Source organism: Corvus moneduloides, chromosome 26, assembly GCF_009650955.1.
Source record: "Corvus moneduloides isolate bCorMon1 chromosome 26, bCorMon1.pri, whole genome shotgun sequence".
Lineage (NCBI taxonomy): Eukaryota > Metazoa > Chordata > Aves > Passeriformes > Corvidae > Corvus > Corvus moneduloides.
This window is the reverse complement of record NC_045501.1, coordinates 671,960-696,392: the sequence shown is the minus strand read 5'-3', so window position 1 is coordinate 696,392 and position 24,433 is coordinate 671,960. Positions and strand designations below refer to the sequence as shown.

The 24,433-nt window shown below is 66.5% G+C and overlaps 5 protein-coding genes across 7 annotated transcripts; all 5 read right to left on the bottom strand.

Annotated features, from left to right (window-relative positions):
* Positions 1-221: 221 nt before the first annotated feature.
* On the bottom strand, positions 222-7,796 carry MPP2 (membrane palmitoylated protein 2). The gene is given in 13 exon segments (XM_032134383.1): positions 222-1,231; positions 1,371-1,499; positions 1,580-1,782; positions 2,143-2,304; positions 2,409-2,477; positions 2,703-2,808; positions 3,232-3,363; positions 4,231-4,458; positions 4,829-4,937; positions 4,939-4,979; positions 5,146-5,304; positions 5,890-6,008; positions 7,694-7,796. Coding segments are annotated over 13 exon segments (1,665 nt in total). The 5' UTR covers positions 7,725-7,796; the 3' UTR covers positions 222-1,054.
* Positions 7,797-8,126: 330 nt separating this feature from the next.
* LOC116455978 (pancreatic hormone-like) lies at positions 8,127-9,026 on the bottom strand. The gene is made up of 3 exons (XM_032134391.1): positions 8,827-9,026; positions 8,494-8,564; positions 8,127-8,255 (listed from the first exon to the last, which is right to left on the bottom strand). The coding sequence occupies exons 1-2, from the start codon at positions 9,003-9,005 to the stop codon at positions 8,501-8,503; spliced, it is 243 nt and encodes an 80-aa protein (XP_031990282.1). The 5' UTR covers positions 9,006-9,026; the 3' UTR covers positions 8,127-8,255; positions 8,494-8,500.
* A 1,582-nt stretch (positions 9,027-10,608) lies between these two features.
* LOC116455976 (peptide YY-like) lies at positions 10,609-11,995 on the bottom strand. Its single transcript, XM_032134388.1, has 4 exons — positions 11,939-11,995; positions 11,285-11,463; positions 11,023-11,094; positions 10,609-10,866 (listed from the first exon to the last, which is right to left on the bottom strand). The coding sequence occupies exons 2-4, from the start codon at positions 11,461-11,463 to the stop codon at positions 10,839-10,841; spliced, it is 279 nt and encodes a 92-aa protein (XP_031990279.1). The 5' UTR covers positions 11,939-11,995; the 3' UTR covers positions 10,609-10,838.
* A 2,530-nt stretch (positions 11,996-14,525) lies between these two features.
* Positions 14,526-17,289, bottom strand: TMEM101 (transmembrane protein 101). Of its 3 annotated transcripts, none has more exons than XM_032134387.1 (4): positions 17,257-17,289; positions 15,811-15,991; positions 15,581-15,727; positions 14,526-15,103 (listed from the first exon to the last, which is right to left on the bottom strand). In XM_032134387.1, exons 2-4 carry the CDS (start codon positions 15,952-15,954, stop codon positions 14,795-14,797), a joined length of 600 nt encoding a protein of 199 aa, XP_031990278.1. In that variant the 5' UTR covers positions 15,955-15,991; positions 17,257-17,289; the 3' UTR covers positions 14,526-14,794. The 3 variants fall into 3 exon arrangements, with proteins under 3 accessions (XP_031990278.1, XP_031990277.1, XP_031990276.1); XM_032134386.1 differs by lacking the exon at positions 17,257-17,289 and adding an exon at positions 17,056-17,163; XM_032134385.1 differs by lacking the exon at positions 17,257-17,289 and adding an exon at positions 16,676-16,848.
* Positions 17,290-17,501: 212 nt separating this feature from the next.
* Positions 17,502-24,340, bottom strand: LSM12 (LSM12 homolog). The gene is made up of 5 exons (XM_032134390.1): positions 24,155-24,340; positions 22,187-22,320; positions 19,191-19,300; positions 18,728-18,854; positions 17,502-18,395 (listed from the first exon to the last, which is right to left on the bottom strand). Exons 1-5 carry the CDS (start codon positions 24,273-24,275, stop codon positions 18,303-18,305), a joined length of 585 nt encoding a protein of 194 aa, XP_031990281.1. The 5' UTR covers positions 24,276-24,340; the 3' UTR covers positions 17,502-18,302.
* Between the last annotated feature and the right edge of the window lie 93 nt (positions 24,341-24,433).

Sequence of the window (24,433 nt, the reverse complement as noted above, 5' to 3'; positions counted from 1 at the left end):
CGTGTGACACACTCACTCACTCACTCACTCACTCACACCTCCCAGCCCTCCCAACGCCCTCCCAGCCCCAAACTGGTGGGAAACGGCGGTTTGTAGATAAAAAACCATCAGCACCCGGCGGGACAGGGCTGGGGGTGAGGCAGAGGGTGTGACACAGCTGACACAGGTGACACCAGCCCCCAGCTCCCCCCCCCCCCCCGCATTCACCACAAGGGACAAACCCATTTTTCTCTCCTTTAATAAAATTCACAGCAAAGTACCAAAAAGGAGAAACTGGGGGCAGAGACTGGGGGGGCCCAGGGGGGGACCCGGGGCAGGAGAGACACGGGGCACACCCTGCACCCCTGTGTCCCTGTCCCTTGGGGACACCCCATGTCGCCACCCCAGACACCCCCAGAGAGTCCCCAGCCACAGCCCCCCACTGGGTTAATTACAAGGCCAATTAAGGGTTAATTAAGGGTTAATTACAGGGCGTGGGGAGGGGGTTATTGCTACCTAGGAAGGGGTGACAGGGGACACAAGGGACAGTGAGGGACCCCCACCCTGGCAAGGGGAGAAGGGGGTCCCCGCGGGGGGGTTGTGGCCGGGCCACGGCAGCTTCTGGGTGTGACCCCCCAAAACCCTGCATCTCCCCATCCCCAATCCTGGGGGTCCCCACCTGGGACAGGGGGGGCTTCCCCACGGGGAAACTGAGTCAGGGGGCTGAAAGGGACGGGGGGACCCCGTTTTCCCCACGTCCCCCACGTGGTGGGGGGGCAGAGCCCCCTGGGGTAATTCGGGGAGGGGGCGAGGTTCTGGCAGTGACTCAGCTGTGTGGGGGCTGTGCCCCCCATGGAACCCCACTGGCTGCTTCTGCCCCTCCCCCGCAAATTTGGGGTGGTGTAGGGGGGACAGAGGAGTCAGGTTCGGGGGGGCCTGCAGAAAGCCCCCCCCGGCCCCCGCGGGGCTGAGCACGGTGAGCTCATCACACCGGTGGGTGAGACACAACCCCCCTTCGCACCCCCCCAGGCCTCCTGGGTGAGCTGGGGGGGTTGAGGGGAGGGTTTGGGGGTCCCTAATAGACCCAGGTGACGGGGACCCACTGGGGCTGCACGCGCAGGTGGTCCATGGCCTCCCGCAGCCGCCCGAAGGTGCGCTCCAGGTCGTCGTTGGTCAGGCTCAGGTCGAAGTAGTGCCCGTACCCGCGCTGGATGCGGCTGCTCTCCTCCACCGTGCGCTGGGCGTCCGCCTCCTGCACCCCAAAACCTGCCTCAGTTTCCCCATCACTCCACGGGGATGGGAGGGGGACACCCATCGCGGGCTGTGTCCTCCTCCTGCTCCCCAAACCTGCCTCAGTTTCCCCGTCCCCCCGGGCCCCCCCGGGCCCCCACCGTCAGCTGTTTGGTGGCCACGCCACTCTCCAGGGCCGCCCGGTTCATGGCTCGCAGCCTCTCGGGGCCGGGGGCTTCGATGAACACCACGTAGGGCACGAACTCCGCCGTTCTCAGCACCTTCACGGCCTGGGCGGGGGGGACAGAGCTCAGCCCCGCGGCCGGGGGGGGGTCCGGGCTGTCGCTGTCCCCCTCGCCGTGTCCCCAACCTGCGGGTTGACGTCCAGGATGCACATCTTGCCCGCCTCCACCACGGCGCGGATGGAGTCGATCCTGGTGCCGTACAGGTTCCCCTCGTACTCGCCGTGCTCCAGGTACCGCCCCGCCTTGATGTCGGCCTCCATCTCGCCCCGCGACACGAAGCGATAGCCCTGCCCGTCCCGCTCGCTCTCCTTCGGCTTCCGGGACGTGTCTGCAGCGGGGGCGACCTGAGTGACACCCGCCCGCCCGGAGTCCCGTCCCGGGGACGATCACGGGAGACCCGGATGCGGACGGGGATGACCACAGGGGACAGGGATGGCCGCAGGGGCGGAAATGCTGGCGAGGATAGGGACGCTGGCAGGGACAAGGACGCTGGCGGGGGACAAGGATGATCGCAGGGACAGGGAGGCCATCAGGGGACAGGAATGCTCTCAGGGGACAGGAGTGGTCGCAGGGGACCGCGATGCTCAGGGGACGGGGATGTTGGCAGGGGACAGGGATGATGTTGGCAGGGGACAGGGATGATGCCGGCGGGGACAGGGATGATGCCGGCGGGGACAGGGACGCTCACAGGGGATGGTGGTGCCGTAGCGCGCCTGGTCGGACATGATGAGCTTGTTCTTGAGGCTGCGGCGCCCCACGCCCTGAGCCCCGATCAGCACCAGCGTTTTCCGGCGGAACGGCGGCATCCGCGCCACCTCCTCGTAGATCAGCAGCTCGTGCCGGTCGAACTCTGGGCGAGCGACAGAGCTGGCACCCCTCCCTGGGGACCCCAGGACACCCTGTCCCAGCGGGTGCCACCCCCGCCTCCCCGCGGGAATGCCCTGGGGCACTCACCGGCGTTCTTGGTCGTCAGGTACATCATCCTCTTCTTCCTCTTCCCGCTGAGGCTGCCACACAGGGCCCCTGCGAGGGCAAGGGGCTGGCTGAGCTGGGGACAGGGACAGCACCGTGGCACGGGGACAGGGGCAGGGGAGCTGGGACCTTCCGCAAGGGCAGGGCCATGGGGGACATCACCCTGGGAACTGTCACAGGGCACAGGGGACCCGCCATGTTCCCCCCTCGGGAGGTGGCCCTTCCACCCCCGCCCCCAGAGCCGTGTCCCCCGCGGCCAGGCCGATGTCCCCGTACCCGATGTGGGGGCCACCTCCCCGTCCCGCTTGACGAAGGCCTTGCGCTTCTCCTCCAGCAGCTGGCTGGGCACCAGCCCCGCACTGCCGCCCTCCACGTGGCACGCCTGGGGACACAGAGCCACGCGTGGGGACCCCTCAGCCCCACGGGGATCCCCCTGAGCTCCAGAGACCCCTCCGACCCCACAGGGAACACCCCCAGCTCCGGGGGCCCCCCAAGCTCCACAAGGAACCTCCCCTGCTCCAGGGAATCCCCCAGCTTTCAGGGATCCCCCAATCCACACAGGGACCCTCCCCTGCTCCATGGATTTCCCCAGTTCCCACGTAGCCCCCCCCAGCTCCAGGGACACCCCCCAAGCTCCAGGGACCCCCCACTTGCAGGGATTCTCCCACGCACACCCCAAGCCCACAGGGACCCCTTGATCTCTCCCAGAACCTCCCAGCCCCAACACCCCCTCAATCTCTATGGCCCCGGAGGGGGTCAAAGTGCCACGACCCCCCCCAGAACGCCCCTCTAGGTCCCCCCTAACCTGCCACCAGTTGGGGTCATCCTGGTTGACGATCTGCAGCAGGTCCCCGGCCATGAACTTGAGCCCGGCCTCCTTGCAGGGGATGAGGCTGTCGGTGGCCGGGTCGTAGTCGAAGTGACACTTGACAAACACCTGGGGACCGGTGGGGTCAGCAGAGAGGACCCCCGCACGCCCGGGATCCCCCCTCCGCCCCGCCTGTGCCGCCGCCCCGTGCCTCAGTGTCCCCAGCGTGCGGGGGGACACGCGGGACCCGTGTCACACGCGTGTGCCCCCGCTAGGAGCCCCCCCCGCCGGGGTGTCCCCCCCGCGCCCGGCGCAGCCAGGCCCGCACGGCCCCGGCGCACACACAGAGGGCCCCGGCCGCCGCCGCCGCGCCCCACGCGACCACCACGGCGACCCCCAGGCACAGCCCCACGGCCACGCACAGGCACACGAGGGTGCCCAGCGCCGCCAGCGCCGCGCCCGCGATGGCGCACATGGGGATGTGCAGGGGCACACGCCCGTGTGGCACACGGGACACGGCGCTGGCGGCGGCGGGGCAGCGTGGGGACAGCCCTCGCGGGGACAGCCCACGCGGGGACAGCGCTGCTTTGTCCCCTCGGAGACGGGGGTGGCTGGCACGGGGTGGGGAGGGGCAGCACAGGGCACCCTTTGCCTGCCGGCGCCCAGGTCCTGTGTGGAGACGGGGACGGTGGCAGGGCAGGGAGCACCAGTGCCCGGCAGAGAAGGCACGGGGGGGGACACACGGGGGTCCCACCAGCCAAGGGGCACATGGCACGGACAGGGCGACAGGGGCTCGTGGGACGACACGGGGATGGGGACACAGAGCGGGGGGGCACAGGGCAGGGGGAGCTGTGGGCAGGGCGGTGAGTGCGGGATGCGGGGCAGGATGCGGGGCGCGGTACCTGGTGGGGCGAGAGGCAGGGCCGGATGAAGAGCGGGATGCAGGATGGGATGCGGGGTTGGATGAGGGGTGGGATGCGGGGCGGGGCGCGGTACCTGGCGGGGCGGGTGCGGCTCCTGGTAGCTGGGCAGGATCTTGAGCACGACGCTGCCGCTGGCGTGGCGCAGGCTGTCCTGCAGCGCCCGCGGGTCGCTGCCCACCTCGCGCCCGTTCACCTCGCGGATCACGTCCCCCACGTGCAGCAGCCCCTGCTGGGCCACCATCCCCCCGTGCAGGATGCGGGCGATGACCAGCTCCCCCCGCTCCACCCGGAACGTCACCCCCTGAGGGGACAGCCCCGCTCAGCCCCCGGCGGGGACAGACCGCAGCCCCCGTGACACCCGCCCGGCACCCAACAGACAGCCCGCTATGACCCCAGCACCCCAAAATGCTCCCAGTCACCCCACAAAGCCCCCAGTACCCTGCAATGCCCACAGCACCCCAAAATGCCCACAGCACCCCAAAATGCTCCATCACCCCACAAAGCCCCCAGTACTCCATAATGCTGCCAATGTCTCCACCTCCCTGCAATGCCCCAGCACTCCCCAAGCACCCCGCAACGCCCCAGCACCCCAGAATGTCCCAGCATCACCATCACCCCCCTGCAGCACCCCCTGCCCCCCGCAATATCCCAGCCCCCCCGGCCGGGCTCACCAGATTCTCGCCGGCTGCCTTGCGGATGCCCACCATGCGCACGGCGTCGGGGGGCACGGGCTGGGACCCCAGGGAGGGCTCCGGGCCGGGGCTGCTCGGGGGGGGGGTCGTAACTCTTGGCAGCCACCGAGTCGTGGGTCTCCAGCAGCGACTGGGACACGCGGGGTGGGGAGGTCACCCGTGTGTCCCACACAGCGGGCACATGCACGTGGCACACCGCCGGGCACACGCGTGCCACGCGTCTGACACAGGACAGGCGGTCCCGCCCGTGTCCCACAGCCCCGGCACAGGAGGGGTCCCAGGCGCGTCCCACGCACCTGGAAGTGCGGTTCCCGCAGGATCCGGGCCAGCTCCGCCGCCGCTCCCTGCACGTCGGGCCGCGCCAGGCGCCCGATGTCCCGCAGGATCTCCTGCACCAGCGCCAGGTTGTCCCCGCGCACTGCCTCCAGCTTCCGCTCCTCCAGCCGCTCGTGCGCCTGGGGACACGGGGGGGACCCCCGGGGACAGGCGGGTGAGGGCGGAGACCCCCAGGTGCTGGGGGAATCAGGGATCCCCGGGGGGATTAGGGACCTCCAGGAGCTGAGGATATCAGGGACCCCCAGGTGGGACAGCGTGGCAAGGACGCCTGGAGGGGGTTAGGGACCCCCGGATGCAGGGACGGGGGCATGAGGGACCTCGGGAGGGAAGGGGGGATTAGGGACACTTGAAAGGGCCAATGGGATTACGGACCCGGGGACCTGGGGTTAGGGACAACAGAGTTGTTAGGAACCCTCAGGGCCAGGGAGTTTAGGGACCCCCGGGGGTAGAGGGGATTTGGGATCTGGGGGTGCTGGGGGGGATTAGGGACCCCCAGGAACTGAGGGGATTTGGGACCCTTGGGTTTTGGGGACAGGGACCCCCGGAGGTGGCACGCGCGCACACACAGGAACACTGGAGCCTCCCTGCACACGCGCGCGTGCAAGCGCCCATCCACACCCGCGTGCGCGCGCACACACGCGCGTCACCCCCCACGCGTCCCGGGGGTCCCGGGGGGGACACACGCGGCCCCCGTGCCGCCGTACCTTGGCCAGGGAGCGGACGATGGGGCTCTCCATGATGCCCCGGAGGAAGATGAGGTCAAGGTCGGCCACCCCCGGGGTCCCCGGGAGCCCCATCAGGTTGTCCAGGACCTGCTGCATGGCTGGGGGGGGGGGCACGGGGGGGACGAGACACACGCACAGAGGGGCACGGCGGGGGAGGGGCAGCAACGTGGGTGAAAGTGCAGCCGGGGGTGCTCGTGCCCCCCCCCCCATTCCCGTCACAGCCACCCCTGAACCCCCCCATCATGGGGACAAGTGTCGGGGTCCTCCGGGAGCACGGAAATGCCCCCTCCTCGCCCAACCGGAGGGACAAGGGGATGGACCCCCCCCAAATTGTCACCCTGGAGTCAAAAGCCCTCCGGAGCGCGGTGTAAGGGGAGGGGGCTGCAAGAGCGGGGTGATGCGGGGAGGGGGCGATGTAAAGGGGGGGGAAGGAAGGGGGAGCGATGCAATGGGGGGGCGATGAGGGGCGCGATGGGGGGGGCGATGCAATTGAGGGGGGCCGCATCCGGGGCCGCGGGGGCGGGAGCGGCTGCGCGGCTGCGCTGCAATGGCGGGGGACGATCGCGATGAGGCCGGGGGGGCGGAGGGGGGGACATCCATCAGCCCCCCCATCTGAGGGGGGGCCACAGCATCACCCGAACCCCCCCAAGCCCATCTCCCTCCGCCCATCCCATCCCCACCGCATCCCCGCCCCACGCCGCCCCCCGAGCGGCATCACCCCCCGCGTGGCATCACCCCGGCCCCTCGCAGCCCCCCCGTACCTGGGGGTGCCGGGGGGTCGCGGGCGGGGGCCGGGGCGGGCGGCGGGGACCCTCGGCCGGGGCGGCTCATGGCTGCGGGGCCGGGCTCCCCCGCCCCAGATCCGGGTACCGCCGCCCCCCCCGCAACCCCCCGGCCCCGCGTGGGGCCCCCACCCGCGCCGGCCCCGCGCCCCCCGCCTTGCACACGCGTGTGCACCGGGCACGCTCCGGCCGCTTTGCACACCCGGCGGCGGGGAGGGGGCCGGGGGGGCCGCGGCGCGAGCTCACACGCGCGGGCACGGCTCGTGCACGCGCATCTCCCGCGTGTGCACGCGCACACGAGCACCCACGCGTGCAAACCACCTGAGCGCGCGAGCGCGCGAGCGCGGACCCGCGCATCCCCCCTCCCCAACAGCGCTGCGCGCCCAGGCTGACAGGCGCGCCCCCGTGCACGCGCGCCCCCGTGGGCGCCCACGCGCGTCCCCACGCGCGCTCCCGCTCGTGTGCAAACCCGCGGGCGCGCTCCCCGCGGCCCCCGCCCCGCGCGTGCGCTGCCCCCCCGTGCCCGCTCACCCGCGCTTGCACACCCGTGCTTGCACACCCACCCCGCTCACGGGTGGGACCCCCCCGCAGCGTCCCGCGGCGTGGGGAGGGGGCCGGCGGGGGCTCGGCCCCTTTAAGGGGGCGGTGGGGCGGGGGGGCGGGAGCGCGGATTTAAAGGGGCCGCCCGGCGTCCGTGTGCAAGGCACGCGCACCCGCAGCTGCAGCCCCGCACACGGACCCGCACACCCACACGCGCCCGCACCCACGCACACGGACGGACACGCGCAGGCGGCCGCCCACTCGCGCAGCGCCCACCCCCGCAGGAGCGAGCCCCCCCTTGCACACGCGTGTGCCAGGCCTGGGTGTGCCCCGTGCCCACGCGCGTGCCCGACCGGCGCCCACAGCCCCGCGCTCTCGCTCCCTGTGCCCCCCGCCGCCCCTGCACGGGGGGTGTTCGCAGGCGCGTGTGCGCGTGCAAGCCCCGCCCGGTGCACACTCACCCGTGACAGAGGCGGGGGCGGCCGCCGGCATCGCGGCGGAGCTGCGGGACACGCGCGACTGGCACCGACCGGACGGGGCCAGGGACGGGGACGGCCGCGTAGGCGTGTCCACAGTGCCAGCACCCCCAGTATCCCCAGCAGCGCCACTCGGTGTCCCCAGAGTCCCCAGTCACAGCACCCTCAGTGTCCCCAGCACAGCCAGCACCGGCGCCCCCGACATTCTCAGTGCCCAGTGTCCCCAGTGTCCCCAGTCCCAGTGTCCCGTGGCCCCAGCACCCCCAGGGCCACCAGCAACCCCTCTGTTCCCAACATCACCACGGTCCCCAGACTCAGGGTCCACAACACCCCCAGTGCCCCCAGTACTCCCGGTGCCCCCCAGCCCCAGCGTCCCCAGTGTCCCCGAGCAGGCAGAGGCAGGACAGGCGGTGGCTGCATGGGGGGTTTATTGCTGAGGGGGTCTGTTCCGGCCCCACGGTGCCGGCTCTGGGGGGTCCGGGGGTGCAGCAGGGGCGGGAGGATGCAGCCCCCGGGCTCCTTCACCCACTCGGCCCTGGCGGTGTCCCTGCAACAAAAGCGGGGGGTCACACAGGATCCCCCAGCCCCGTGTCCTCTTCCCCACAGAGCACCCCCCGGACCCCCCCGGTCCCATGTCCCCCAACCTGCACCCTGTAGGGCCTCCCCCTGAATTCCCCCAGCCCCGTGCACCGTCCAGAGCTCCCCTTCCCCCCAGGTTGTCCCCGATGGCGACACTGAGGCCGGGGGGAGCACGCAGGGGGTCCCCACACCCCCCAATCCCTTACCTGGGGCTCAGCACCCCGGGGCGCCGAGGGGCTCCTCGCCCAGCGCTCGCCCGCCCTCCCGCTTCCCGTACCTGCAACGGGGACACGTTATGGGGGCAGCGGCACGGGGCTCGCGGTGTGACAGAGGGACACGATGGGGAGTGTGTCGCGATAGGGAGCGTCCCATGATGGGGAGGGCATTGAGACGGGGAGCGTGTCACGAAGGGAAGCACATCATGGTGGGAGCACGTCGGGATGGGGAGCCCATCACGATGGGCAGAGCGGCATGTTGTGACAGGGAGCATGTCGCGATAGGGAGCACATCAGGACCGCCAGCCCCGGGGCCCCGCTCACCGCGGGCGGGTGACCACATTCAGGTACTGCTGCAGGTCGTTGTAGAAGCGCAGCAGATCCTCCACGGGCGCGTCGTCCCCGGGGTACGCGGGCTGCGCCGGGGCCGCGCGGGGCCGCAGCGGCAGCAGCGCCACCAGAGCGCAGGCCACCAACAGCAGCGGCGGCCAGCGCGGGGCCATGGCTGCGACAGCGACACGGGGGTCACACACGGATGGGAACAGCACGGGGTGCGCTCGCACACGCGTCACACACACCTGCGCACACCTGTGCACTCACACCTGTACACAGCTGCGCGCCCCCGTGTGCACACCCCGTGTCCCACCCCTGCACACCTCCAGCCTTGCACGAGCAACTGCACACGCGTTTCACACGCACAATCACGCCGCTGTCCCCTGCACACCCCGTTTGTCACACACCCGTTTGTCACACACCCGTTCGTCACACGCCCGCTCTCTGCTCACACCCCCTCAGCTCCCTGTCCCCTCTCACCTTCTTCCTCGGGCAGGGACACGGGGACGCGGAGAGACGAGCGGACGCTGCCTGACACTCCGGGTCCTTGGTGCCACTGCTGCCACGGCCGTGCTGGCCCTTATATCCCCTTGTCCCCCCGCTGATGTCACCCTGCCACGCAGCACCTGTGGCCAGGTGCCCACTCGGACGGGGAGGGGGGGACAGGGGCCATCGTGGGGGGTGACAGGGACAGCTGGCCCCTACACAGCTCTGGTTAATGTTTGACCCCGCGCTGAGGGGGCTCCCGGAGGGGACAGGACATGGACACGGGTGTCCGGCCCCACAGAGGGACAGAGGGACAGGTGTGGGGACAGAGGGACTGGAGGGGGACACTCAGGGGGGCTGGCGGAGTGTAAGGGTGGCAGGAGTGGACAGAGGGGTGGGGAGTGGGACAGGGGGACAGTGGAAGGGCAGACAGAGGGATGGGGGAATCGGGGGGGGATCGGGAGGCAATGTTAGGGTGAGGGACACGGGGCTACAGCCACCCCCGACAGCGGCCGTGGGGACAGAGCCATCCCCGGACTCCCACCATGGCCAGGTGGGGTGGGGGGGCAGAGGGACACGGGACCCCCAGCCCTGGCACAGCCCCCAACGGCCACGGTCCTCACACGGGGGGGCCCCACGGGGATGTCCAGTGGACCCCAGTAACCCGTGCACCCGCACCCAGCGCATCCCAGCACCTCCACGAATGTCCACCCCGCTGTGCTGCAGCCCCATCACAGCCCCCCCAGCACCCTCTGCACCCCGACATCCATCAATGGTGGATCCCCCCGCCGGTGCCCCCCATTACCCAACACCCAGTGCACCCCAGTATCCAACCCCAGTGTGCCTCAGCCCTCAGCTCACCCCACTCCCACCCTTCTCTCCACACCCCCTCCTCCAAAATTTCCATCCCTCACCCCCTTCCACTCTATTCCCCTCCTTTCACCCCCCAATCCCTCCCCACCTCTCTGCCCCCCCTCCCTGCACCCCAGCATCTCCTGTGCCTCGTTCGTCCCACCCCTCCTGCACCCCCCCCGCACCCCTCCTGCATGTCTCCATCCCTCCCACATCCTCCCCTGCGCCCCTCAATTCCTCCCGCATCCCTCCTGCACCCCTCCATCCTCCCCTGCACCCCTCCATTCCCCCTCCATCCTCCCCTGCACCCCTCCGTCTCCCCTCCATCCCCTCTCCATCTCCCTCCACCCCTCCATCCCTCCCGCACCCCCCGGCCCCGCTCCAGGCCCCCCTGCGCCCCCCGCACACACAGCGCGGACCCGGCCGTGCCCACGATCGTGCTCTTTATTGTCGCTGCGGGGCCGTGCAGGGACCACGCGGGACCCCCCCGACAGCGGTGGGGACGGGACGGGGTCGGGCCCCCCCCCCGACAGCGGGATGCCCCCGAGCCGGGTTCTGGGGGTCCCCGGCCCTCCAGCGGGGGATCCCGCGCTGGCCCTGGATCCCCTGGGGGGACCTGGAGAGATGGGGAGGATTTGGGGGACAGGGGGGGCTGGGCGGGGCGGTCACCACGAGGAGTCGTCATCTCCGTACCTGCGGGAAGAGCCGGTGTGAGCAAAGGTCCCAAACCTCCCTGCGACCCCAAACAACCCCGGGACCTCCACCCCGGGGTGCGGGCGAGGGTGCAGCCCCTGTCTCTGCCCGCGGGGCGGTGGAGACAGGGACAGGGACAGCGACGGGGACACTCACCGTGACCTGTCACTGCCGGCCCCCAGGAGCAGCTCGGTCACCGCGGCGCCGGGGCTGGAGCGTTTCCCGTACCTGCGGGACGCGGGGCACGCGCGTGAGCAACGGGGACCCCGCGGGAGCGCGCGCGGAGGCGCGAAGGGGACCCCACGGGCGGGGCAGGGGAGCCCAGGGGTGCGCGGGGACAGGGACAGGGACGGGGACAGGGACGGGGACAGGGACGGGCGGGCCAAGGGGACGCGTGTCCGCACCCACCCGCGCTCACCTCTGCCGCGTGACCAGGTTGATGTAGTGGCGCAGGGCCGAGAAGTACCGGGCCATCTCCTCGGGGGACGCGTCGTCCCCGGGGCTCTCGGGTTTCGGGGGGTACGCGGCCGCCAGGCACAGCAGGGCACAGAGGGACACGGCCACCAGCGCGCGCCACGGCCGCGGGGACGTCGCCATCTGCGGCGAACGGGGGCGAGGGGCGGCTGAGGCTGCGGGTGGGGCACCCCCATCGCCCCCGGGTGCCCCCATCACCCTGGGGTGCCCTTATCACCCTCGGGACCCCCCCGACTCCGCTCTGCCCCCCACCATACCCCAGGAGCCCATTCCTTGTGGGAATGTCACACCCCCAGAACACCCCCAACTCCCTAAGGGTTTGTTTCATCCCCCACCCGGGACCCCAGCCCCACTCAAGGGACATCTTCACCCCCGGGACCCCCCTCCCCCGTATCCCGCGGGGTCATCTCCCTCCCAGAGACACCCCCCAGTGTCCCCCAGGCAGCTGTCCCACCCCAAAGGACCCCAGAGACCCACGTGCACCCAAAGGGACACCTCCCCTCCAGGGACCCCACATGTCCCCAAGGTGATTGTCCCTCCTAGGGTCCCGACCTCCCCTCGGGACCCCCCGGGACCCCAGCCCCGTCCCTGCACTCACGATGGCAGAGGCAGAGGTGACAGGTAGGGCCTGGCAGTGGGGTGACAGTGCCGGGGACACGGCGGCTCCTGCACCCGCCGGGGTTTTATAGCCTGAGGGGGGTTGGTGGCTCCTCCCTCACGCGTGACCGACCCACGGGCACGCAGGACCCTGCGGCCCCCCCGCCAGGGCCAGGGGACACGTGCCAGCACCTTGTCACTGTCCCCCAGCACAGTCCCCAGTCTGGGGCACTGAGGGGCTGGGGAGGACAGAGCATGGGGGGCACGGGTGGGACACACGGACACGGGGACACGCGTGTGGCCACAGGACACGGACATGGCAATGCCAGACGGGCACGGGACACGGGCAGGGATGTGACATGTCACCATGGCACACAGAGAAGGTGAGACACATGAATATGGCGCACGACAGGTGTGACAGGCAGCCAGGGCACAGGGACATGGATGTGACACACAACCGCGGTGCACGGAGACAGGACACGGATGTCACACGCGGCCATGGCACAGGGACGCAGGACATGGACACGGATGTCACACGTGGCCATGGCACAGGGACACAGGACATGGACACGGATGTCACACGCGGCCACGGCACACATACCTGGCCCTGAGACAGCCTGGGGATGTGACAGTGGGACACAGGGACATCAGCCACACACAGGGACACAAACATGGCACGTGGGACAAGACCCACGGCACTGGCACAAGCCACCCACGGGGGACAGCGGAGGGAACAGACACACGCACAGCACCGGCTGCCTCAGTTTCCCCAGACCGGGCACGAAGCCGCCACCACAGCCCTGTCACCGCAGCCCCCGCCACCGCCATCGACCGCTGTCACCACCCCCAGGACGGATGAGGTGCCCTTTCCAGCCCCCCGTGCGGGGACATTGATCCCTTATGGATTTACCATTAAGGAGCAATCACCGGCTCCGGGGGAAACTGAGGCACGGAGAGACGCGGCCGGGACGTGCCCGCCGGGCAGGGGCCCCCAAAGCCACCGTGGGGGTGCTGGGATGGGGAGAGGTGGCAGAAGAGGGTCCCCAAAAACGCCGGGATGGCCCCACCCAGATGCAGCCGCCTCTCCGGCCAGTGGGGTGGAGGGGCTTGGCTGGAGGGGACACAGCTCGTGGGGACACCACAGGGTGCCACCAGCCCGGCTGGAGGCCACACGCTTCGGCCGGAGGGGACACGGGAGGGTGCCGGCCCCGGCCGGAGGGGACGCGCTCCCCACTCCTGCCCCGGTTGTCACCCCGGCGAGCGGCGGCGGGGACACGGCTGGTGGCAGTGGGGGACGGGCTGTCCCCCGTGGCGTGGCCGCGCGGTGACACCGCCGGGGTGCGGGGACACGGGCGGGGGGTCCCGGCCGAGCGGCGCCGGGCTCACGGCAGCCCCGGGAGGGGGGAGCAGCCCCCGCAGCCCCCCCAGCCCAGAACCTTTCACGTCCCCGCGGTCGATGCGGGGCTGACGGGACCGAGGGGCTGCGGAGACCCCCCCCGCGGGGCCTGACACGTGTCCGGGGAAACTGAGGCAGCGGGGCTGGATCCGGCCCCCCTTCCCCGGCACAGGAGCGCCCCGAGGGAGGATCTGCCCCATCCTGGGGCCCGGGGGGACGCCAGCGCAGTGACAATGCCACCGCGCTGTCACTGACGTTGTCACATCCATGGGGATCAGGGTGCGGGTGGCCCCCAGCGCCCCCCCAGCGCCCGCGGGGACACTCGGGGAGGGGGGCCGGGAGATTTCTGCCCCATTTATCCGAGTGACAGCAAACAGACATTTTCCAAAGGTCACAGGATGGCTCTGCCGGCGGGGCGGGGCGGGGGCTGCGCCCCCGGGCAGAGGGGACACCCCGACGGGGACAGGGCAGGGGGTGTCCCCTGCGTGCCCCCAGCTCTCCCAGGGCAGTGAGGAGGAAGAGGAGGGTCTGGGGGTGATGGCGCGAGGCTGGAGCCGCCGGGGGGGTCCCGGGGGGTGAGGAGCCCCGGTGGCCCCCCCGAGCAAACAGGGCTCTGCCGCCTGCCCGCGTTTTATGGCCCCGGTTCCGCCGGAGGCGCATTAGGGCCCCCCGCAGGAAGCCCCTTATCAGCCCTGTTTGCTTTTCCGGACGGGGCGGGGGGGACACGGACACCTGCCCAGCCCGGGGGGGAACATGGACACCTGCCCAGCGCAGGGACAGGATGGGGACAGTGAGGACACAGCTCACGGGGACCCTGGGGGCTGCCAGGCCCTCCCTGTGCCCCATCGGCCCCCCCCTGCCAGAACACCCACAGCCCCTCCACTGAGTCCCCAAAGTGGCTCCTCCTCGAGCAGTTCCCCCACAGCCCCTCCAACTCATGTCCCTCGCCAGAGCTGCCCCCCCCAAGTGGCTCCCCATGAAGGTCCCCCAAAACAGCTCCCCTGAAGCAGCCCCTCCAGCCCAAGCCCCCAAAGGAGCTCTGCCCTCCAAGGCCCCCCAAAGCATCTCCCCCTGAATCAGTTCCCTCCCCAAAGTGACTCCTCTGAAGCAGTTTATCCCCCAAAAGCTGCAGCCCCTCACCCTGGCACCCAAAGCCGAGCCCTTCCAGGGTGAGACATTAAACATTCCTCAGTGCATCAGTAAAAATACATCTTTTTGGGGGGGGGGAGCAGTGACACCCCTCAGCAGGGAGAGGGGCCCTGGCCACACAGTGGCCGCCACCCCCCAGGCAGGACCCCCCACCCGTCCTCCACCAAAATTATCAAATATTTACAAACGACACAAAAAAAAAAAACCAACCAAAAAAACCAAAAATCAACGAATAAATAGAGGCGCTCCTTAAAAAACCCCTCCCACCCCTTTCACCCCCGTTTCCCCCCCGCTCATCCCACGCCTTCCCCCTCATCCATCGGTGGCCAGGATGACCACGGCCCCGAAGATGCCGACGTTTTGGCCGATGAGCTTCATCTGGTTCCAGAACTCGACGCGGCGCAGGGCGTGCCAGTAGCCCAGGTTGCCGTCGATGAGCAGGATGGCCAGGGGCAGCAGCACGGCCAGCACCTGCGCCGCTGTCCGCACATAGTAGCCCGACAGGAAGGCCAGCGCCAGCAGCCCGTAGAGCAGGAACAGCAGCTGCAGGGCCAGCTCTCCTCCGAGCAGGTGGTCCAGGTAGGCCAGGCGGTCCTCGGTGCTGTGCTGCAGCGAGTAGGCCTGAGGGACAACGGGGGGGACAAGGGGGCACTGGGGACGCTGGCGGCAGGGCTGTGCTCCGGGGCGATGGGGACGGAGCGCGGTGGCACCGGTGCCCATGGCAGCACTCGTCCCACGTGTCTGCCCCAGGAACAACAGGGGACTGGAGTGCGGTGGCAGTGGTGGCACCAGGAGCACCCGCACAACGGCTTTGCCCCGCGGAGAATGGGGGACGCAGTGCGGTGGCACTGGTGACATGGGTGGCATTGGTGACATGGGTGGCATTGGTGGCAATCACCCGAGGACAACTGCTGCCCTGAGGCTTCTTCCCTGGGGCCAGCGTGAGGCTGGTGCGCAGTGGCACTGCCCCGAGGCTCCCACCGGGGACAATTTGGGGCACTGCAAGCACTGTCCCAAGGCTTCTCCCGCAGGGAGTTGTGTCCCCAGCCCACAGCACAGCAGCCTCTGGCTGTCCCGGCTGTCCCCCGGCCCCGTTACCTGGCAGATGAGGTAGATGCCCAGGAACACCTGTCCCGTGGACTGCAGGGAGCGGCTCCGCGGTTTCTGCCGGTACAGCTCCCCCGCGCCGCTCGCCAAGATCAGGAACCCGCCGATGATGGCGATGGTGCGCGAGTACATCCGCACCTGCGGGGTCAGCGGCACCGCCACCGTCACCATCGCCACCCTGCAGCCGCCAGGGCGGGGTCTGGGGGGTGAGGGGGTCTCACCTTGAGCCAGTCGCCGTAGTGGACGTGGCCCCCAACGTGGGCGGCGTAGGTGGCCACCGCCAGCTGCAGCGCGGCCCCCAGGGCGAACCAGCGCCGCTTGACCCCGAAGGACATGAAGCTGGCGCAGAGCACGGCCACGCCCATGTCCACGTACAGGTAGGGCACCGGGATGTCCGGCTTCCTGCGGGGACGGCAGCTCTGGCACCCCCAGACTCACCCCAGAGCCCCCAAATCCTCCCTCCGGTTATCGGGCAGCCACAGCCCTCACCTGGCCCCGCACAGCCCCTCTGTGGCCCCACTGCTGCTGCCCCCTTCCCAAGACCCCAGATCCCTCCTTCAGACCCCAGCGCTCCCAGTGTCTCCCCTCAGCCCCAGGCAGCCCCTCCGTGCCCCAACTCAGCCTCTGGCTGTCCCAGCCCCACTGAGGGTCCCCTGCACCCGGAGCAGCCCCACACTTGCCCAGGAGCGCCCCAGCTGCCCCACACTTCAGCAGCCTCCCAGGCCCCACAGCCACCTCCAGGCTCTCCCAGCCCCAGCCCCCCACAACCACCCCCAGACCCTCACGGCCCCACACCACCCCGGGCCTCCCCCAGGTCCTCACGGCCCCACACCAGCCTACGGACCCCTGACCCCCAGGGCTCTGCCCCAGACCCTCAAGGCCCCACACCCCACATCCACCTCTGACCCTGCCGGCCCCACAACCACCCCCAGACTCTTACAGACCCCCATCAGCCCCAGCCCCACACCACCCCTCGCAGCCCCGTACCAGCCCCGGGCCTCAGAACCACTTCCCGACCCTCCCAGGGCCCGGGCCCCCACCACCACTTGCAGGCCCCCCGCGCCGTCCCCCCCGCCGGGCGCGCACCGGCGAAGATCGGCGCGCTCCGCGCAGAGCAGGAGCCCGCTGAAGCAGTGCCAGAAGGGGAAGCGGGTGAGCAGGACGCCGCCGCCCGCCGTCAGCAGGCGCAGCGCCCGCCGCCTCCACCCGCGGCCCGCCGCCATTACCGGGACGTCCCGCCGGAAGTGCCGCGCCGGAAGCGCCGCCTCGCGCCCGGGGACCAATCAGCGCCGCCCACCGCCCCGCCACGGGGAAGCCACGCCCCCTCCCCGAGCCACGCCCCCTCCCCAGCCACGCCCCTTTAATTGAGGCACCCTCATTTACCCCAAAGCCGCGCCCCAACATCGCTGCAGGCCCCAAAACTCAAATATCGCTGCAGGCCCCAAAATTCAAATATCGCTGCCTGCCCCAACACTCAAATATCGCCGCCGGCCCCAAAGCCGCGCCCCAAAATTCAAATATCGCCGCCCCAAAGCCGCGCCCCGCGCTGAAACGCCGCGCCCGCTGAGCCCTCAGCCCGCCCCAGGCCCGGCCTTCTCCCTGAGCCCGCGCCCCTTTACCACTGAGGCCCCTCCAGCCCTAAACCACGCCTAATTAATTAAGCAAACCTTCATTGCAACAGCCGCGCCAGGCCCCGCCTCCCCGCTAAAGCCACGCCCACACAGACCACGCCCTTCCATAATATATGCGCGTCTAAGCCCCGCCCCCGCCGCGAACCACGCCCCCTGCGCCGAGGCCACGCCCCCATTGAGCCCCCACAGACTCCGGTGATGGTTAAAAAAATTTCGGGTTTTTATTGTTTTTTGCTAAACAAGACTAAAAAATTTTCCTTTTTTTTTCTTTTTTTTTTTTTAATATTTTTTTTTAATCTTTAACTTTCCTAAAGGCAGGGCTTGAATTGTTTTGAATTTGATCAGGGTTTTTTTTTTTTTTTCTTTAAAACAAAACAAAAAAAAACCAAAAAACAATGAAAGGAAATGAAAACGGGAGGGGGTGGATCGTGGCAAAAATAATTTAAAAATTTCAAAACACAATTTAAAATTAAATGAAAAAGGGCAAAAAAATTAAAAACATAAAGGAAATGGGGGAAAACCCCAAATCCAGGTTCTGGCTGCTCCCAGGGGGGTGGTTAGAGGGATTTTTTGCCACGACCCTGCTAGAAGCAGACAAATATTTAAAGAACATTTTAATATATATTCATATATATATTTAAAGATAAGAAAAATAAGACTAATTCAAGCCTTGCCCTGTGCAAACAAAATTAAAACGAGACCACGCTGGTCACGAGGGTCCCGGGTTGGCCACCACAGTCAGCTCGTTAGCTTTATTTTCTGGGGGGTTTTTTGGGGAAGAGGGAGGCAGGAAGTGGGAGGAAAAGGAAAAGAAAAAACGCCAAAAAATAAAATTAACAGAGTCTGACCGGCTGGAGGGAGAAACCATGGCGGAGAAACAAAGTCTGTTAGTCAAGTAATGCGTGAGGAGCTTTAAATTATTCTCTTTTCTCATTTGTTTTAAAGTCTAAAGTTTGGAATTGGTTGAGATTCCCCAAAAAAAAAAAAAAAAAAAAAAAAAAAAAAAGGAAATAAAAGTTGAAGGTGCCCCCGGCGGCGCCTCCGGGGAGGGGACGCGGGGACAGGGCGAGCCCGAGGTGGCCTCAGGACGACAGGGACGTGTCCTTCTGTGTCTGCTGTGCTTGTGAACGCTGCAGGACCTTCTGGCTTTCCACGTCCCGGAAGTGTTTCTCCACCTGCATGGGGAAAGAGGGGGATGGAGGGAGGAAAAGAAGGGTTTAGGGAAGAAACGGTGCCCAAGATGGGCTGGAGAACCCCAGGATGGGCTGGAGGCCAAACACGGAGGGGTCCTGGATGTCCCCAGGGATGTGACACCCTCCCAGCCTCCCCAGTGTCCCCAGCCCCTAGGCACAGCTCTGAATATACCACTCAAAGAAGGGTGGGAAGGGGATCTGGAAAGGGAAGGGGATACCCAGGACGGGCTGGAGCCCACCCAAGGTGTGCTCCTGGGTGTCCCCAGGGATGTGCCGCCCTCCCAGCACGCCCAGTCTCCCCAGTCCGCACTCACTATTTTGCGTACGTGGCTCAGGGCGCTTCCCTCTTTGCCTTTACAGTTTTCCACCTGGTACGGAGGGGCAATGACGACTTCTTCCATCACAACTATGTTCTTCTCCTGCCATTTACAGTCTTTAATGCTGAGGGGAGTGAGAATGGCATCAGGGAATGCCACCTGGCCTGGGAAAGCCACCACCACCCCCGGCGTGGGCCTGTGTCCCACCAAGGGGGCAAAGAGCCACTCCAGTGTCCCACCAGAGAGGGGTGGGATGTGCCAGGGAGGGGCAGGGAGCAGGCAGGGAGCCATCCTCCCTCCCTGAGGATCCCATCCAGCACATCCCAGGACACATCAGAGCGCAGCACGGCAAACCCGAGGGAGCCAGCGATGGGAATCCCCCAAAAAGGCTGCGAGGGACCCCAAAAGAGAGCACGGGGATCCCGAGGTGGGGACTGGGGATCCCGAGGTGGGGACTTACGTCTTATGGATAGTCTGGAAGAGCTGCTGCCCCTCCAGAGAGACACCAGCACTAATTGCATACGCCTGGCTCATCTTCTCCTCCTTCTCCGTCCGCGCTTTGTTGGCAAGCTGGGAAAACACAGGGACAGGGAATTGGGCTGGGAGCAATGAGGGTACCCAGGGAACCCTTGGACACGGCTCTGCCACTCGTGATTCCAGCCTAAATTCCCCTTCTGAGGCACCCTCACCACTGCCAGGGTCTCCCAAAGATCTGGGGGATGGTGCTGCCATCTTTCCACACCCCCTGTCCCTTCTCCCCGGCCTTTTCCAAATTAATTCTGTCTCTTAAGGTCCAAACCACCCCCACTACTCAGTTTACTTGGGATGGAGATGGGGAAGAGGAGCCCAGAATACCCATCACACTGGGAGTAAACGCTCCACGCAGGAGTACGAGCAACTTTAGCCTGCAGCAGTTGATTTGTTCCCAAAAAATAACCAGAATTGGTTATCTGGGAGTCGCATCCGTGTGTGGGGAGGTGTGATTACACACAGGGTGCTGGAATAGAGATGGAAAACCCCGACCCTGGCATCCCCCATGTTGAATCCCATGGATGTGGGAGGAGAAGGATGCAGTGCCTGGAGGCAGCAGCCTTGAACCAGCTGCCTTTTCCCGGCTGGAGCTGCCGCAGTGGAGGAGACACATCAGCATCATCCCTCCTCTTCCTCCTCCTGGAGCCTCCTCATTCCTGGGAGTGCTCCCAGAGCTGGACCGGCTTCCTGGTGCTGCCTGAGGCGGGGGGGGGTCACCCCTTCCAAAGCCCCTCCAGGTACGGAAAGCCCGAGCTCGCACTGACTGGGGACACTTTGGTGCCTGTAAGGGACAGATGTCCCTATCCCAGCCATGCCGTGTCCCCTGCCCGTGCCCCGGGGAGCAGAGCCACTGCAGGAGCACTGGGATGCTCCCTGTGTGCTTCCCAGGGATCAAGGAATGCCTCAACAGGGACAGGAGCCTTCCTCGCCCTCACAGGCCACCCACCCCGTTCCATGTGGGAATCACTCTCTCCCTCCAAGACCACCAGTCAGGTTTCCAAACCAGGCACAATGTTCCACAGGAACTTCCCTGCACCCCACACCCCTCCCAGCCTTCCCTGGGTGCCACAGCCCCTCATCTGTCCGGGGGGGCTGCTCCAAGGCTGGAGAACCGGGATCACAGCTGGGGGATGCCAAAGCATCCTCCCACCACACTGGGATGGGCTGGAACTGTGGGACAGGGCATTGGGAATCACCTCTGCCATGCCCTCCCTGAGCAGATCCCCTTCCCAGCCAGACCAGATCCCCCTTGCCCAGCCTGAGGTTTAGATCCCCTCTGTCCCAAGCCTCTCGCTTTCCCAAGCCTTGGGATGCTCCTCCAGCAGCTGCTGCATCCAGATTTGGGGACAGCCCTGACAAGAGGCCACTGGGAGCAGACTGGAAACCCTGGAGAGGTGCCAGCACCAGCAGCATCCCAGCACTTCCATCGGGATCCATCCCTGTGCTCATCACCCCCCGCAGCAGGATGTGCTCTCCCTACCCATCCACGTTCCTGAGAGGAAATGGATCAGACGCGGCTCCAGCCTCCTGGATTCGAGCATTCCGAGGAATTCCAGCGTTCCCCGGCACACACCTTGTGCAGGCGGCATGAATGGATGAGTCACTTCCCTGCGCCCTCTGGATGAATGACGGAATTCGCAGCACCAGGCAAGGAGAGACCGTGAGGGCCACCAAGGTTCATGCCAGGGCCACCAAGCCCAATGCGGAGGCCACCAAGGGCCATGCCAGGGTCCCCCAGTGCCAGGGTGGTCCCTCATCCCACACAGGCTGAGGAGGTCAAGGGGATCCCTCCAAAATCTGCCTGGAATGGCACTGCATGGCTGTGCCGAGGTCCTCGGGCCAGTGCCAGCCTCTTGGGACAGGTGCTGTTCCCAAAAGTCCCCAACTTTTTGGGTTCCCTGGAGCACCCCCAGCACTCCCACGTGCCCACACCTCCTCCTCCCAGTACGACCAGTACCAGCCATCCACATCCCAGCCTGCCTGCACATCCATGGGGAAGGGGATGTGGGGCAGAGCCCCACAGAAGTCCCCTCCTGCCACAGGACTGGGGACACGGCCACTGTGTGGCCCATTCCAACACGACTCCATCCATTATTTCCCCACACACCAAACCCACAATTACTTGGAGGCTGGAAAAGACAGAAGTGAGCACTGGAATTCCTGAGGGTTTCCCCCAGGCTGCGCTCCCAGCAATGTCACTCGCTGCAGTGACAGCCCACAGACACATCTTGGTGGCAGCTGTGTCATCTGAGACCTCTGACAACGCGTTAATCCATCGGGAAGGGACCCGGGGAGGGGACAGACACCCGGCTGGTGCCACCTGTGTGACACCAACCTCCGGGAGAGGTGTCCCCATGGGACAAGGAGGTGACAACTGAGCACCCTACAGCCAGACCCCACAGCTGGATTCACCCCAGCACAGAGGACTCGGGGCCACCTTCCCTTTCTTTCACATCACTGGGAATCAGCAGCAATCCCATTCCAGGATGGACGAAAAGCAGTTCCTCAAAATTCCATGAGTTCCACATCTTTACCCCTCCTGTCCACTCCACATCCAAGATGCCAAAATCTAGACCCGAAATGGCATCATCCAGACCCCAAACACCATCACCTACACCTAAACTACCAAAACCCAGGCTCCAAACCCCTCAAAATCCAAGCCCCAAAACAAGATCACCTTAGACCCAAAAATACCAAAACCCAGGCCCCCAAATACCAAAAGCCCAGACCCTAAACCCAACAAAATCCAGGCCCCAAAGCGCCAAAATCCCAAGCCCAAACTGCTAAAACCCAGACGCAAACCACCAAACCTCAGGCCCAGACTGGAACTCCGGGAAGCTGTGCTGGGAGCAGGCGAGCTCCAGCAGCGAATCCCGCTGGATCCCTGCAGGATTCCCGGTGGTCCCTGCGGGAGGGGGCTCTCACCTTGCTGACGTTGAGGGAGGCTAAAGGGGGAGGCGTTTCCGTGCGGTCGTTGATTATTTCCACTTCTGACACGTACTGTAAGTTTACGAGCAGGATGTCTGCGTGGTTGGGCTTGCCACTGGAAGAGGGGCATTCTGGAGGGGGGGATTAAGGAAAGCAAATCCAGAGGGAGGTATTTATAGGTGGGACACAGTCCGGGAGCAAACCGGGAGGAGGTTTGGGTTTGTGGGAGGTTTCTCTGCTGCCTTGTCCCTGTTTGGGATAATCAGCGATCCCAACAGAGCCACACATCTCGCCTTGGGCCTGATGGATGCTGATGCACTTTTCCTGACTCCAGATTGAGTTCTCCAGTCCTGGCCCACCAGCACCAGCCCATCACCATCACTGGTCTGAAGCAGCACCACCACTGCACCCCAAACTTGCACTTTTTCCACCAGAACTCTTTCTTCGTGCAGGCAGCAGCCTCCCGGGGAGCATTCCCTATTCTGGAAGGAAGGGAATTGCCAGAAGAGGCCTCCTCACCCTCACACAGACCGGGTTTGTTGTTGGTATTGCTGTTGTGAATGAGACAACACCCCCCAAAAAACCCCACCCCTTCCAGAGCTGACAGGGATTCCTGCACAATTCCTCTGCTCCCATGAGGATGGAGGGAGGGAGGGATGGATGGAGCAGGGAGCCCGGAATGCAGGGCCTCTTCCATGCCAACACCATCTCCTCCTGGAACGGATCCTCGTGGAAGTCCCTGTTCCTCTCTCCCAGCCCTCCTGAGCCCAAGGTGGGGCCCATCCTAAAAAATGCTGCTCAGTGATGAGGAGAAAGCCAGGGATGCCGGGGGGATGAGCTGGAGCATCCCAGCTTTGGGAGGAAGAGCCAGACTTTGGGACAAGCCAGAAGGGAAGCGCTCAGCCCTCTCTGGGGCAGACAAGCAGCACCGAGCTGGGATTTTCCTGCTGCCTCTAGTGGGACCTGGGAGCTCCCCTGACTCCAACCACATCCCAGGCACTCAGGGGGGCTTTTCCTATTGTGTTTCCCAGAGCTCCAGCCACAAAACCCTCTCCCAGCTCCTCATTCCATGCAGAACCCAGCCCTGGGCCTCCAAAACTCCAACGCCAGCCCTGGGCTGAGCATTCACCTTCCCCCCTCTCCTGGCTCCCTCCACTGTTTTCCAACAGCACTTGGCTTTTCCCATTCCTTGCAGATTCCAAACAAAACCTTATCCACGTATATTCATACTGGGGGGGCCAGGGAACACCACACTGCCCCCACTCACCCCAATACACGGCTCCCCACCCCCAAGCTTCCTACAGGGCACACCACACCCCCACTCACCCCACTACAGGGTTCCTCACTGTCCCCCCAAGAAAACCTCCAGGACACCACACTCCCCGCCATTCTCCCCAGTGCTGGGTGTTCTCTCTCCCCCCATCCAATCCAGTACAGGGCTTCCCACTCTCCCCCAAAACCTCTTTATAATACAGGGCCCCTCAATCCCCCTATTCACTCCAATACAAGGCTCCCCAATCCCCCCCAATACAAATCTCCTCACTCCCCCCAAAAACTCCCTATAGGACACCCCACATCCCATTCACCCAGTACAAAACCTCCCAACTCCCCCATTCACCCCAACACAGGGCTCCTCAGTCCCCCGTTCACCCGATTACAAGGCCCCCCGATCCCTCCATACAGAGCTCCCCAATCCCCCCATCCACCCCAATACGAGTCTCTCCAATTCCTCCAAAACCTCCCTACCGGACTCCCCACTGCCCCCCTCCCTCGGGGGTCTCCCCGCTGCCCCTCAAACCCCTCCCTGTCGCCGCCCACCTCGATCCCCTCACACCCCCTCCCCTCCTTCCCCCCTTTTCCCCTCCCTCCCTCACGCCCCCCCCTCCCCATCGGGCGGGCCGCAGAGGCCCGAGCGGGCCGCGCCGGGGCCGGGACCAGCGCGGCGAGGCGCGGGCGGGTGGATACTGAGCGCCAGCATCTTGCTGGGGTAGTCGAAGGCGACGACCTCGCCCTGGAGGCGCTGCTCCTGGCAGGTGCGGCAGGACACCTGGCTGCCCACGCTGAAGTACTCGCCCGGCGCCGCCATCTTGTCCGCCCGCAGCGCCCGCGGCTCCGCTCGCCTCGGCCAGGCGCGGCGGGGGCGGGGCCGCGCGGCAGCGAGGGCGGGGATTGGCGCTCCGCCCCGCCGATCTGCTCCGCCCCGCGTCCTGATTGGCTGAGCCCACCCCGGGCGCTGTTTGTCCC

What these genes read in the sequence shown, in the direction of transcription:
- LOC116455978 (XM_032134391.1), bottom strand. Translation starts at nt 9,005, where the DNA reads ATGGCCCCGCGCTGGCCGCCGCTGCTGTTGGTGGCCTGCGCTCTGGTG. An exon ending in AATGTGGTCACCCGCCCGCG is followed by an intron (nt 8,565 to 8,826) that starts GTGAGCGGGGCC and finishes TCCCCGTTGCAG; the next exon opens with GTACGGGAAGCGGGAGGGCG.
- LOC116455976 (XM_032134388.1), bottom strand. Translation starts at nt 11,463, where the DNA reads ATGGCGACGTCCCCGCGGCCGTGGCGCGCGCTGGTGGCCGTGTCCCTC. An exon ending in AACCTGGTCACGCGGCAGAG is followed by an intron (nt 11,095 to 11,284) that starts GTGAGCGCGGGT and finishes CGCGTCCCGCAG; the next exon opens with GTACGGGAAACGCTCCAGCC. An exon ending in GCCGGCAGTGACAGGTCACG is followed by an intron (nt 10,867 to 11,022) that starts GTGAGTGTCCCC and finishes CTCTTCCCGCAG; the next exon opens with GTACGGAGATGACGACTCCT.
- TMEM101 (XM_032134385.1), bottom strand. Translation starts at nt 16,812, where the DNA reads ATGGCGGCGGGCCGCGGGTGGAGGCGGCGGGCGCTGCGCCTGCTGACG. An exon ending in GAGCGCGCCGATCTTCGCCG is followed by an intron (nt 15,992 to 16,675) that starts GTGCGCGCCCGG and finishes CCGTCCCCGCAG; the next exon opens with GAAGCCGGACATCCCGGTGC. An exon ending in GCATCTACCTCATCTGCCAG is followed by an intron (nt 15,104 to 15,580) that starts GTAACGGGGCCG and finishes GTTGTCCCTCAG; the next exon opens with GCCTACTCGCTGCAGCACAG.
- LSM12 (XM_032134390.1), bottom strand. Translation starts at nt 24,275, where the DNA reads ATGGCGGCGCCGGGCGAGTACTTCAGCGTGGGCAGCCAGGTGTCCTGC. An exon ending in CAGCAAGATGCTGGCGCTCA is followed by an intron (nt 22,321 to 24,154) that starts GTATCCACCCGC and finishes CCCCCCCTCCAG; the next exon opens with AATGCCCCTCTTCCAGTGGC. An exon ending in TGAGCCACGTACGCAAAATA is followed by an intron (nt 18,396 to 18,727) that starts GTGAGTGCGGAC and finishes TTCCCCATGCAG; the next exon opens with GTGGAGAAACACTTCCGGGA.